This window comes from Panicum virgatum, chromosome 6K (assembly GCF_016808335.1).
Source record: "Panicum virgatum strain AP13 chromosome 6K, P.virgatum_v5, whole genome shotgun sequence".
Lineage (NCBI taxonomy): Eukaryota > Viridiplantae > Streptophyta > Magnoliopsida > Poales > Poaceae > Panicum > Panicum virgatum.
Genome location: NC_053141.1, coordinates 18,695,353 through 18,708,912, shown reverse-complemented (window position 1 = coordinate 18,708,912; position 13,560 = coordinate 18,695,353). Strand labels below are relative to the sequence as shown.

At 41.1% G+C, this 13,560-nt stretch overlaps 2 protein-coding genes across 6 annotated transcripts; both read right to left on the bottom strand.

The window, feature by feature from the left end:
* LOC120711969 lies at positions 1 to 3,065 on the bottom strand. The gene is made up of 2 exons (XM_039997647.1): positions 2,895 to 3,065; positions 1 to 678 (listed from the first exon to the last, which is right to left on the bottom strand). The coding sequence occupies exon 2, from the start codon at positions 648 to 650 to the stop codon at positions 363 to 365; it is 288 nt and encodes a 95-aa protein (XP_039853581.1). The 5' UTR covers positions 651 to 678; positions 2,895 to 3,065; the 3' UTR covers positions 1 to 362.
* A 2,788-nt stretch (positions 3,066 to 5,853) lies between these two features.
* On the bottom strand, positions 5,854 to 12,547 carry LOC120711968 (AFG1-like ATPase). 5 transcript variants are annotated; one of them, XM_039997642.1, is made up of 17 exons: positions 12,271 to 12,547; positions 11,886 to 12,140; positions 11,439 to 11,529; positions 10,849 to 11,144; positions 10,689 to 10,768; positions 10,492 to 10,592; positions 10,283 to 10,408; positions 8,088 to 8,157; positions 7,906 to 7,992; positions 7,714 to 7,828; positions 7,563 to 7,609; positions 7,412 to 7,468; positions 7,199 to 7,327; positions 7,036 to 7,126; positions 6,857 to 6,945; positions 6,387 to 6,577; positions 5,854 to 6,247 (listed from the first exon to the last, which is right to left on the bottom strand). In XM_039997642.1, exons 4-17 carry the CDS (start codon positions 11,081 to 11,083, stop codon positions 6,130 to 6,132), a joined length of 1,536 nt encoding a protein of 511 aa, XP_039853576.1. In that variant the 5' UTR covers positions 11,084 to 11,144; positions 11,439 to 11,529; positions 11,886 to 12,140; positions 12,271 to 12,547; the 3' UTR covers positions 5,854 to 6,129. The 5 variants fall into 5 exon arrangements, with proteins under 5 accessions (XP_039853576.1, XP_039853575.1, XP_039853579.1 ...); XM_039997641.1 differs by lacking the exon at positions 11,439 to 11,529; XM_039997645.1 differs by lacking the exon at positions 11,439 to 11,529 and having other exon boundaries at positions 7,563 to 7,655; positions 7,763 to 7,828; positions 12,271 to 12,546.
* Between the last annotated feature and the right edge of the window lie 1,013 nt (positions 12,548 to 13,560).

Here is a 13,560-nt window from a genome sequence, read left to right as displayed (position 1 = left end):
TCAACAAGTACTCAGGAAGCACAGTTTCAAATTAATTTCGAGTTACATGTCATAAGGGAGACAATATCAAGATATCCTTGATGAATAATGGCGCCATGATGTTTTTGGTACATCATGGTAAAAGAATAATATGGTGACCTACTTTCATCATAACGTTTCCATAACTCAACACTATCACTTTTAGATTTGTTGCCTCTAGGGGTGTACAGTAAATCTCGCAGTCCAAGTACATGAGCGTGAATACACACCACCCACCACCCAAAATATACAGATTCAAGGTATGAAGAATAAGACCTGTGACCAGAGCGCATATAAAACTCAATATTTTGGTCTTCACCAATGAGTCTCAAAACAACTCAGCGTCAGAGGAATTTCAACTTTCCATGTTGCAGAGCGGATTTTGCCTGGCACTCAATCCTCTCCGCCCCTGTCAATCCAGCGCAAGCATCTGATGCCCCCAAGGTTACTGCGAAGTACAGATAGATGGTGCACAGGAAGGCAAGCACAACAAGCGTTGTCAAGAGGAACCGGTGCCGCTCAACCAATGCAGACCAACTGTCATCCCGAGATGACTGAGGCTTTTTTGTGGATGACACAAAGAATGTGTTCTGGGACCTCCGGTGAGGAGATGATAATGAATCCAGAACCATGGTGGCAGTGTACTGATTAGTTTGAAGCCTGTCCAAGCAAATAGTAAGAAAATATTCAGGCGTATACGTAAGGTGAACAACTTGCATGAAGCTGTTAAAGGTTACATTGAGGAAATAAAATCCATCAGAACATATAATACACCACCACACATATCCATACGCTGTAAGACTAAGGTGATTGAACAAGAACTCAACATACAGATATCAAAGCAAACAAACAAATTTCACATTTGGAGATACAGCTTTATTAAAATAGAAATATTCCGCATATCAATAAAGCACAACCTCAATCAGATAGGCAGACCATGCACTAGATCGTCATTTACGTTAATACTAATCAGTCACTCTTCTTTTCTAATGGGATGATGGGTAGCTCCCTAGCCATTCTCGAAATAAAAGAAAAACAAAACAACCATTATCTTGCCTAACTGGTTCCACAAATTTCCAGTCTACATTGCAGCCTTCATACTTTCCATTTCACAATTTTCTCTTGATTTTGTAAAGCTATATATCCTAAATCCGAACCCTCAGAAGTATTTTTTAAGAGTAAAAAGATCTAATAAGCAATATCACACAGGGATAAGAACAGATGACATAGAAAGATTCAATACATTATTTAGGGGAGGAAATGATTTATTCATGACTGACAGAACAGAGAAAGGCGTTAGAATGAGTTAAGCCACTCAAAATCCCAAAATAATGTTGCAGTAAAAGAACGCAAAAGGGGACTCGAATTTGAAATAATGATTATTGTTTAAGATGGTCTATTCTGCTGCAACTTCTGTTTGGCCAAGCGCAACAAATAAACAGAATATGGAGATTTACCACTGTAAACTGAAAGCAGAATCCTGGCGGACAATCATTATTTCTAGAAAGAATTATAACCTACTGTATCTGTAGGATACCACATCCTTAAAAAAGAAACTGTCCACTGCAAATTTTAAAGATGGACATTGCACAATAACCCATTTCTGGAACAAATATCCCCACTATGACATGACAATACAAGCTCCTAGCTATGTTAAAATGGACCAGGACTAGCACTCTGCCACACTAATATATAGTAAGCACTGGGAGCTTACTTGCCCCAATTGTTACAAGAGGACGCACTGAAAGCATGTGCAAGAATACAGTTTCCTGTCCCGAGCAGCAAGCTTTAATTGCTACACAGAGAAAGCTAGTTCACTAAGCAAGAAAACTGCAAGAGACCGTGCATGTTCTCCACATGGTTCCACACTTCCACCTCTTTCTCTTTGTATTCCAATAGATTGAAAATCACATATATGGCAATGAATCTGAAGTACCATTTTAGAGGTGAAACTCCATAGTCCAATCTATTATCAGATATAAGAGGGTGGCGAGCATGGGATAGTACCATTACATGAACTGGTCCTCAAAGCAATGGTAAAGGCCTTACAAAAAGAACCTTGAAAAAATATTACAGCTACTAACCTGGGAGAAATTAGAGGATTCAAATGTAGTACTATCTGTGTCCTTGATTTGAGTTTTTTTTGGATGTAGGGATAAAAAAACAAACTGGAACTAATATTCGGGTATGTTGGTAGTGGGATCGCCAAAGTGGAAGTGTGGAACAACAGTGCGCACTGCACATAGCGAAAATGACTCCTTAATGCGGCACTATGGTGGTCCCTGTCGCAATGGAATTGCACACAATTTTTCTGGGTGTTCAAAGGTGAAATATAAATTCTCAAATCAGTGTTTGTTTTTTACTTTCTGACGGTTCAAGATCCAGGCGAGAAACTCATCGCAGCATAAATCCGCAAGCATCGTGAGAGTAACAGATTCACATTGTCGCACTAATTGGTGACTGGAATTGATGGATTGTGATTCTAGTTCCTAGAAAACATCAACGGAATCATTAACACGGCAAAGGTAGAGCGGCGGAAAAGCGCAGCCGGCAAATTCCTAAAAAAGAATTTCGAAATAAAACAGACACGCAAAAAAAAAGACCAAATCCGCAGCAAACTGGATAGATTGGTTGCTTATTTCGAAAAAAAAATATAAACGAACAGTTAGGTTCCAGCGCTCAAGCAACGAAGGGGAAAGATCCCGCCGCACAAAACATCACCAAGAAGCGAGGCCATCCTATCCTAACCAGCCAGAGAGGCGAAGGGGACAGGAATGAAACGTGCAACCCCGTCCGGATCTCCACTCCAGGCCAATGGCGTCTGCCGTCGGGGCGAGATGAGGACGCCGGCCGACGGGGGAAGGGAAGATGCGCACCTGGATCTGGATCGGGGCGAGGCCGGCCGGCGCGGACGGGAGGGGCGGTGGGGAGGCACTGCGAGGTGGGACGGAGCGGAGAGGACGCGGCGGCCCTTGGAATTGGAGAGGGCCAGAGGGGTTTCCGTGATTCCGTCCCGTCCCCGGCGAACCGTCCGAATATTGGCGACGGTCGAGGAAGGAGCAGGGTTAAAAAAACCGGTCGGAACCGGTCCGGTTACTGCGGTTACCGGTCTTACCGGCCCGGACCGGTTCCGGTATCGGGCGGTTAGAAACCGGCCCAAATTCAAATTTTAAATTTGAATTCTAAAAAATGGAAAAATCCCAAAAAATCCCTAAAAATACTTCAAGGTGCGACGAATCTAATGGTGTCAAATTTTCTCAAAAATTCGTTTATTTAGTATAGTTTGCGGGGATTTGAAGTTAAAACAAAAAAGAAAAAAAAATGGACCGGCCCATTAAGGCACACCAGTCAAACCGGCCGGTACACCGGTCGGTAAACCGGTCAAACCGGCCGGTAAACCAGTTACACGGGAGCTTTTAAATTTGGATTTGAATTCAAACCGGTCAAACCGGCCGGTAAACCGGTCGGAACCGGTTGCACGGGAGCTTTTGAATTTATTTGAATTTGGATTTGAATTCAACCGGTTTCCACCGGTTACCGGTCCAACCGGTTCGGTAAACCGGAACCGGTGGCCGGCGGTTTGGGTTAACCGGTCGGGAAAAAAAACCTTGGGAAGGAGCGGAGACAGTCCGGCAAAACCTCTGAAATAGGACGGGAATGTTGCATGTGCATTTTTTTACTTAAAAAATTAGACTATAGTTTTTTAAAAAATAAATATGTAGATTGTTTTAGCAAATCTAGATATATATTATTTTTTTTTTGTTATGCATCTAGATATATCTACATATATAGCAAAAAAAAATATTAGATTTGCCGAAATTGATATGCAATTTGGAACAGACTGGAGAGAGTATAGTAATAATTATAACACGATTCGTACGAAAAATTCTGGGATAGGCATATTTTTGGTTTTATATTAGTAATACAATACCAAATGCCACATTAGATTAGGATCAGGAAATAAAGAATTAGGCGGTTAATTAGATGGTAGCTAACAGAAAACATTAAGCAGTTGGGTCATAAAGTATCCTCACAACTCTTTTGGTTGGCACGCCTGCAGTGTCGAGGACTGGCCAGCAATCGCACTGAGCTCTTGAATTAATGGAATAATATTTCCACTGAAAAAATTGAAGTTTTGCGATAAATGCTATAAATGGCATTTGTATTCCATCTATAAATATTTTCTAACTTGTGACAAGCGAGCGAAGTAGGAAGCAAAACCAATGTGATAAGAAATTTGCTATGCGAGCAAAATACGTGCACTGCAACAGCAGATAGAACAGTGATATCTCTAATAATGCAAAGTAGGAAGCAAAACCAATGTGATGATTCAGCTGAAATTTACTCATATCATTCTCATATGATAGGGTACCAATGTTCGTAGGCTTATGAGGATAATGTTCTACACCTTGTTTCTTTTGGTCACCGATAATGCCATACTCAGATAATAGCCAGCATATAAAATAATTCAGGGAATTGCTGGCTGTGGTATGCAAAAAAAAGAAAAAACAAACACCGTCCAACTCCACTAGCAGCACTGCGCTGAGTGAGCCTACTCTCATAGTCCAGTGGATGGATCTGCCAACTATACCAGGAATCAATCTGCTTGGATCAGGTCGGATTAGGGGAAGGTATGTACTATGCAGGAACCAGACCAAACAAACATTAACAAATAATGAACTCTACGTTGTCCGCTCACAAAGAAACTCCATGCTTGGTAGCGGCAACACACAAATCTTGACCAAGGCATAACTGGAATGCATACCACACTGACCAACAATATTTGTTCTTGCTGGTTCTGCGGCTGCTGCTCGTGTCCCGCAAAAGAGGCAATATATTAGGAGTGACATATATGACGACTCGGGATGAATGTTCCCATTCGTACTGTTGCTCCTAGTTAAAACTTCGTAAAATTGAGATGCTTCAATTTGAATAAAGTTTATAGGAAACACTGTAAATTGCGATATGTAAGTATTTATTCATCTGTTTTCAGATTATATAATTACAAAAAGAATGGAAGAGGCGCAGAATTAGAAAAACAAAGTTAAAACTAATGCCTCTGAGTCTGAATACCACACTGAAAGAAAAATATGAACCATCTTTTCCTAAGAAGAGTTACTTAGCTACAACTAGCATCAGTGGTCAATTTTATATCTTCTTATGGTGTAATTATACCGTCTCCCACTTAGCTATCTTTCTGTCTCCGTCAGCGTTGAAGGAAGGAACTATCTAGCTAGCGACCAAACGACATCATAAAATTGCTGTGACTTCTTGCACCTAAAGAGTTGCAGTTGACGCCTGCTGATACCTTTGTGCTCCGATCTATCTTTCTAGATTTGCTGATTCTTCAGATAAATAAAACTTTGTTGATTCTAGAAAGAATAGAGATAAGACCATAATACACTTAGGTGGATATTCATTCCCCTTATTTTCTCACAATACATTTGTACACAGAACCTTTTTTAGAGGCATATACAGAGTTTTTTTTAGGGAATATACAGAAATTTTAGGTAGCCATCTTTATAAACGCATTGTTCGTTTTGTGCATTCAGTTCCAGAAAAAGTAAGCTTTCCTTGAAACATATAGCAGCTCTGCAGATATGGCGCAACAGCTATGAACAGAGCTTTACGCCCAAGGCAAGTATGTCAGGAAAGCCAGGAAAAACAATAATGAAATATGTTCAATAGTTAACCCTCTTTTTCTTATTCAGAAAGTTCAATGATGCTTTTAGCCTAGTATTTTTATGGACTAATGTAGTTGACTGATGATGTGAGCCATGATATTATGTCTAAGCAAAGTAGTGGTCCTGTATGAAATAAGGACAACATCAAAACTGTGAGAAAACAATGAGGGTCAACTCGTTTTTGAGCATAGGCCTCTCTGAAGGTCTGGGTTACATGTGAGATACAATACATTTTTCTTTCAGAAATTCAATATAGATGAGTAATTTTATGGGTCACCCACCCGTACGCAAAAAATACTCTTACATAGCTTATTGCACATTTTACATGCATCACTGTTGGAAAAGCGTAGCTTTTCAGATTCCTATGTAAGCAAGGTGGGCTGAGTACAAGAATTCCAAATGTGAGGGCACAGAAGGCTGCTGCTTATTATGCTAGTACAACATCAGCATTATCTACACCTTGAACGGGCTGCGGTTGCTGCTGGTGCTGCTGCAATCTCGCTTCAAAGTCCTCCAAGTATTCCCTACTGTTGATCTCTGTCAACCTGTGATAACACAAAAGGGCTGATAGCATCAGTTTAATGTAGCCTCAAAGGGTTCATTCTAAATCGGCGTGGCAGACAAGAATTCAAATAAAAAAATCTACAGACAGCTGAAAACATGTCTGAATTTATTTCTCATTACCTGCTAATGGTACGATCCTTTGCAAATCCAAGCTCGTTGTCCACACATAGGTCAGGGTCATCGCTTTTCTGTGAGCGCGAAGATCTAGGTGAAATCTTGTGTGCTTCAGCAACAGTCACGATATTCTCAAACAGTTCTATCGGTCCTGCCTCAGCTGTGCACAATAACCTTGCTTTGTTCTCATACATAACCTAAATATTCATTAGTTATTTAGATATAAGAACACTTGGCTGCAGTATGCAAAATCATTCAGCGGAGAATTTCAGAATCCAGAATAAGGGGAATGCATTTCAAGGTGTCTAAGTTCAAATAAGAACAACAATAAGGCGTCTAAGTTTGAGGCAACCATACTGAATGTTGAGTTGCATGGTGTCATAAGTTAAGATATTAGAAACACAAAAGGTTGTCTGCACATACTGAGACTAAGAAACACATAAACATAATAAATTGGAAAGAAACAAGGATCATACATCAATCAGTGTGACAAACCGATAAGCTGCTGTTCTGTTACTAGATCCAAACTTTGGAACGCCATCAAGTGCCAGGGTGTGAAATTTTTCTGCAGAGTAACAATTGGGTATCAGTTAGGTTATGTCAAGAGTTTCGGAATCCAAACAGTAGAAATTATATTGCAGCAATGTATACTTACTAAAGAGTCCAAAGTAATCTGCTGCACCTAAAGGTCTATCACAAAGATCTTGAAATGGAAAATACGCACAACCATTTGCTCCAAGGGGAACCTGCAAAGTCATGGTTAAGTAATAGCAAAAAATGTGTTTTATGTGGAGTGCTTGGAAATACTACTAGCAGACCTGTAATTTCCTTCCCATAATTACTTCAACAGTTTGTGGTCTGGGTTCCTCATCTCCACTTAAAGATTGGAGCTTCTGTTTCAGAAGTGTACTGTAATGTTTCCCGACGAAATAGAAACCTTGCTCGGCCTGATCAGATATCAGATTGAAGATGTCAAAAAAGGGAAAGGGAAAGAAATCAAATATGGTAACTTGTAAAAGTTGGTAACATACAGAACCCAATTGACGATAGTCTACTGCAGATCCAATGGGGTGAACGATGCACCTTTCCTGCAATGGTGCACAAAAGTAAACACGACCATACTAGCATATTAAACTTCACTTGACAGCGCATAGAAATTAATAAATGTGAAATAACTCATACTTTCAAGGTGTCAATGAAAGGCAAGAAAAGGTCCCGTTGTAAGCCACCTTCATAAAGCTTATCAGGAGCGCGGTTAGAAGTCGAAACAAGAATCTGAGCACAAGACACGCAAATAAATCCGTATGAAACGTTGATGCATTTTATAGATAACCTAGTATTTGAGTCGCATAAGAAAGTGGAAGAAAATAGTAGCCACATACAACGCCTTTGCTGAACAATTGTCTGAACAGCCGGTTCAGAATCATAGCATCTGCAACATCAGTTACCTGCGCGGTACAGTTGGACATGTTACAAACATAAATATTAGCAAATTGCTGCAATATTTAACCCCAGTAGAAAATACCATAAACTCATCAAGACATAATATGATAGCCTCATCTGAAATCTCGGCTGCTACAACATCAAGGGGATCTGAAACACCTTTATGCATCTGCATATAGAAATGTGTCATGACAACATTGATAACATATCTTCCTGAAGCTTGGAGCTGGGAACTTAAGAAGACAATGATAAAAAAAAAATTACCTGAAGATGACTATGTACATTCAACATAAAATCATGGAAGTGAATACGTTTTTTCCTCCAATTAGATGGCCTGCCAAGAAGGAATAACATCAGTTATCTAAAGTGAAAAATCAGCATAAATAAAAATTATTTGTCTAAATATACTGCAAAGCCATGAGATTTGGATGCAAAATTTGTTTTTTTCCCAGATTATTAGGAATCAAATTATCTTGCTGAATGAAAAAAAAAGACACAAACGCATGTCAGCATTTCATCCTTCCAACTAGCTTTTCCATCAACAAGAAAATATGACAAGATTTCTGTTGGTAACAGGCAGTACAGGTTCCTACTAAAGATTAGTTAACTGCTGAGGCAACAAGCACAAATTCTGCCTATTTGCTTATATTTTCATCTTTTTTTATGCTGAGAGTATAAATTGACATAACCCCTGCATCACGTAAGTTTTATGATATGTTCTGCAAAAGGTGCTGGGATGTAATCAAAGGAAGGTTTGTGACCTGTGTGATCAATTCCATAACCAGAAAGCCTCACAAATTTTCATTAATACTTCAGTTTACCTTAGTGACTAAGATGTATAATAAAATTGAATGATTTCATGCCAATTCTTAGCCTAATTTGCTCTTAGATTCTGAAAGAGCTTTTAGCCAACAGGCTGCAGAAGGTTATTCCTGGTTCAGTCCATGATAATCAATCCAGCTTCACTAAAACAGAGAAAATTCATATTTCAAGAAATATAAAAAAAACTCAACCTGCGAGGGGCAAGCTGCCCCCCGGGCATTGTACGTAAGAAGAGGCCTTCTCACGCAGGCCGAGAAAAATCCCCGAACCTCTGCCCCCACCCTTACACAAGCCGCCTGACACCCGGGCCGTCACCGCATGAGAACGGGCCATCCTTCGGGCCGCTGCCTCCTGTGCTTTGGTTGCGGGGACAGGCGAGGGGATTTTTTTATCCTCAGCCTGAAATTCGCTCCCACGGGGAGTCGAACCCAGGACCTGAGGAGTGCTACTGAGGCCACCTAACCACTACAGCCAGGCAAGGGAATTTCTTAAGAGAAGTGTAGTGAATCCTTTAATGAGCAAGGATCAATGATTTCCATCACTACAGCAGTTGCATAAGAATGCAACTCACAGTGAGCAAGTATCAATGATTTCCATCACTACATCAACTTTATATTTCTTCTATATAGTTTGTGCTACCTATATGCAATACATTGGTTTGTCTATGGTAGGGATCTTCTTTGCCCTGCCCATTGTACTTTTATTCTTCTTCTTCTTAATCAAAATGCTACGCAGCTCTCCTGCGTGTTTGAGAAGACAAAATAGCGCCATAGTTTATATGTGAATAAACATGTTTGATATACATCTGTACGAACAAATTATTGACTATTGAAAAATAGTAAAATAGTATAATATGTTTCTCCTTGGCAGATATACATCAACGATTAACATTGAATTCTCAAATCTAAGGTAGTTGTTGTATCTATATGTACGTTGCATTCAGTGGCAAAGTATCCATAAGGTGCTCTGAAACATTATGGTTTTGGTCTTTTGGAGGTTTTCCCTCTCACCTTCCACTAATAGGATCCAAGCATCCGGCCTGTTGATGTGCCACATATTTGGACTCAGATCAAAATGTACCATGTTTCAGAAATGTCAACTATCCGTTTTAAGAAATTTTCAATGTTAGTGATATTACTAAAGCAACCAGTTGGAAAATTCATGAAAAGGGAAGCCATTTTTCTTCTGCTAGACCATCTTCCAGTTCACATGCCACTAGTCTTCGAACAATTTCACTACAATGTGGATATATACTAGTGCATTTACTGTTTCTACAGTTTGCTCTGTTAATTCGCAATTGTACAAGATCCAAAAAGAACCGCGAAGAAAAAAAATACCGACCCTTGGGATCTGAATAAGTGAATAGTTGTCATAACAGTTGTGATATGGAATTACTTAGACTAATGTACCAGAAGAGCAATTAATATATTCACAAACTACTTAGACCTTTTGCAACTACGAATTAACAGACTGATGTACCAGAAGAGCATTAATATATTCACAAACTACTTAGTAGTGGACTGCTGAGGAAGATTTAGTGCAATTTTAGCAGTATTTACACAATGATGATTCATAACATCATTATCATAATTCATGAAGTGGTTGAAGGAAATCTTGTCCTGAACTGATATACATACAATTGTTCATAGAACAGGTCCATAAGCATGGTCTTCCCTGTACCAACACCTCCATACAGGTACAGCCCCTTAACTGGAGCATAGGTAGAAGGCTGGGTAATGAGGCGGGACCATAGCCATCGACTCCTTCAATATGAAAGACTGATGTTAAGGTGATGCACTATACACAAAATGTCATCTCAGTGCCTTCAAACTGCTCTTAGTCTTACCGTCCTGATTTCTCAGATGACTTATATCTATCCAGCTGGCAGTCTTCTTCATTCTCAATCAACTCCTCATATAGCCTTTGTAATTGTTGAATTGTGTTAAGCTGTATGAACCAGTAAAAAGATGGGAAAACTTTTTACCACAGCATTGAAGGAAGCTATCCAATAAATGAGCCTTTGGTCAAGGACCAGAGCAACACCTGAAAGCTATCGCCATCTACAAGCTCTCCTGATGCTATTCTCCTCTCATATTCCACCATTGGACCACCTCTTCCAGTATCTGACAGTGTAAGAAAGTAATTAAGTTGATTCAAAAGGCCCCCAAAAGGCAGCACACATAAAGAGAAATGAGAAGTGAACCTTTGACTGAATCAGCAGCAACGGTGGAGAACATGGTCCTCATTAGCTCCACACCTGGACTTGCAATTCGGCTAATTTCACCAGCACGATGTAGTGTGCTCAGTGAACGGGATGTCGAACTGCACATGATCAAAGCATTCTGCTGCCTGATCAATCTGGTTGCTGATGAGTGCCTCTCTGCATGGTACTGGGTGAAACGGCGGAGCTGCCGGAGGGACCGAACTACTGATCTCATCTTCCACTATGTATTCTATTTTTTCCACTTTCTAGGCAGGCACCACGCTAAGTTCTGTGGCCTACAAAATGCAGAAGGCCAAGAATCCATTAAAAACATAAATGGTACATCTCCTAAGAGTAGCATATTACCGACCATGTGAAGGAACACATCAATCATGCGGAACAAACAGTGGCACTCGAAAGTAAGCAAAAAAAGTTAAATAAATGGGGTGGGAGCATGTGAGACTGTGACATGGAATCTAACATCCTAATAAAAGGTAAATAAGAAAATGACATGGAAAGAGTGCTCAGTAGTGAAAAGAAATGCAGCCACTACACATTTAGCTGCAATTAACAATAAGTCTAAGAAGTACCAAAAAAGGAGGCCGTAAAGTTTCCCGAGACGAACTAGGAATTCGTATCAAATTGACCAGAATCACTACAGCTCCATCGATCGGCTACAAACTGCATGGCCAGATGGAATATAATTTTAGTCCCCAAATCACCAGAGCAAGGGCTGGAGATGAGTAAATTCTTGCACGACGGGCTAAAAGTAGCAGCTCCAGGAGTACCGGAGAGCACTGTTGCTTGGGTGTCTCAAAGATTAAAACTTGCTACAGATCGAGGAACACGGAACCGAGTGCGCGCCCGTTACCATCCAGTAACGAAAAAGGCACCAGAAAGGGAAGTTCCAAGAAAATTGGCGCTCCAAATCTTGCGGAGCTACAGAGCAAATCACTAACGATCCCTAATGAAGTACCAATTCAATCTCCAAGGAACGATCCAGCTTTGAGATAAAGATCAGCCCGCCCCTATCTCACCTGAGCGGCAACTCCGGCGCAAGAACGCCCGCGCCCGTCTCCCGAAGAGAGATGCCGGCCTCGCCGCGTGCAGTACGCGACGATCCGCCGCAGGACAGCAGGAGACGACCCGGCGCGCAACGCCGAGCGGACGTGGCGATTAGCAGCTGCCTCCGGCGCGGCGGTGCCGTCCGCCGGCGACCAGGCACTCCCCCAGAGGAAGACGGTTGGGAGGGACAGCGACGGCGCCTCAGCCAGCCCTGTACTAGAAACCGCCTTCCGTAACCCCACCCAACAATAATAGAGAAACGAAAAGGAGTTGAGAGGAATCGAATCAGAGCTGTACAACACAGAACAGAGCCCGGACAACGAACCGAGACGAGGAGGAATATCTGAATATACGCACCCCAATCAGGAGAGGAATCGAACTCCGGGCCGGCCAGCAAACCAAAAACCGCCGCGGCCGCCGCGGCTTCTTCTCTCCCTCGGCCGCCGGCCAGCCGCTCGACAGCGACGAGTGCCCCAGGGGGCGCGGGGTTCTCTTCCCGCGGCGTCACGAAAGAGACCAGTCCCAAGAATGCGGCAGGGGTGGGTGGAGGCGGCGTGGAGCGGGGCGCGGGCGCGGCCCGGCCGGCGCCGAGGGGATGGAAAACGAGAACGGGACGGCTGCCCGGATGGGGATGTGGAGCGTGGGATGGAATTAAGGGGAATTAAGTGGGTGGGGGTTTGGATATGCGATTATTTGAAGTCAGGCCGTGTTTAGTTCCTGGTGTGTAAACACAAATTTTTTTCGACCGAATTTTGCTAATTTGAAGTACTAAATAAAATTTATTTATAAATTTTTTGCACAAATATGTTGTAAATCGCGAGACGAATCTAATGATGTTAATTAATCTATGATTAATTAATAATTAGCGGATGTTTACTGTAGCATCGTTGTTGCCAATCATGGATTAAGTAGGCTCATTAGATTCGTCTCGCGATTTATAGCTCATCTATACAAATTTTTTTGTAAATATAAATATATTTCATTTAGTACTTCAAATTAGTAAGATTTCTTCGTAAAATTTTATGTTTAGCGTTTTTGTGTTTACATGGCGTGCACGGATTGGGGTCGGAGGCTGGCTTTGTTTTATTTAAGCCATGGTTGCTGATGAATGCTCATGGCCTCATGCACCCTGGGCTGGAGGATATTCTGTGGCAGACGAGGAATAGCCGGTGGCCTTGTCCTTTTCTCCACTTCCATTTTTTTTTTGCGATGGTGTCTAACCACATTTTTCATTAAGAGAGAAAAAATAGTTACAATTGCAAAAGAATTAGTTATAGAGAAGTGGAACCAACCCCCAAAACACAGCGTGCTAAATAATTACATGGTGACATCTGTGCGACCTGAAAGCCGACCTAACTTCCAAATCTTTCTGAGGCCATTTTACTTAAAGAGAGCCTAAACATAATGCGTTTTTCATGTATTTCCCCCAAAATGCAATGTGCTCCCTCCATCCAAAAAATAAATCCATCTAGGATTGAAAATTTATATAAAAAATAAATTATTTTAGTCTATTTAATATGTGTATATGTATGCACCAAATTTATTTTTTTAAAGAACATGGCAGGAGCTCTGCCTTTTATATAATTAGGTAGAAAAGATGAGTGTTTAAAAACTACAAGTCGTTCACGACATGTAGCTTAAGCTGCC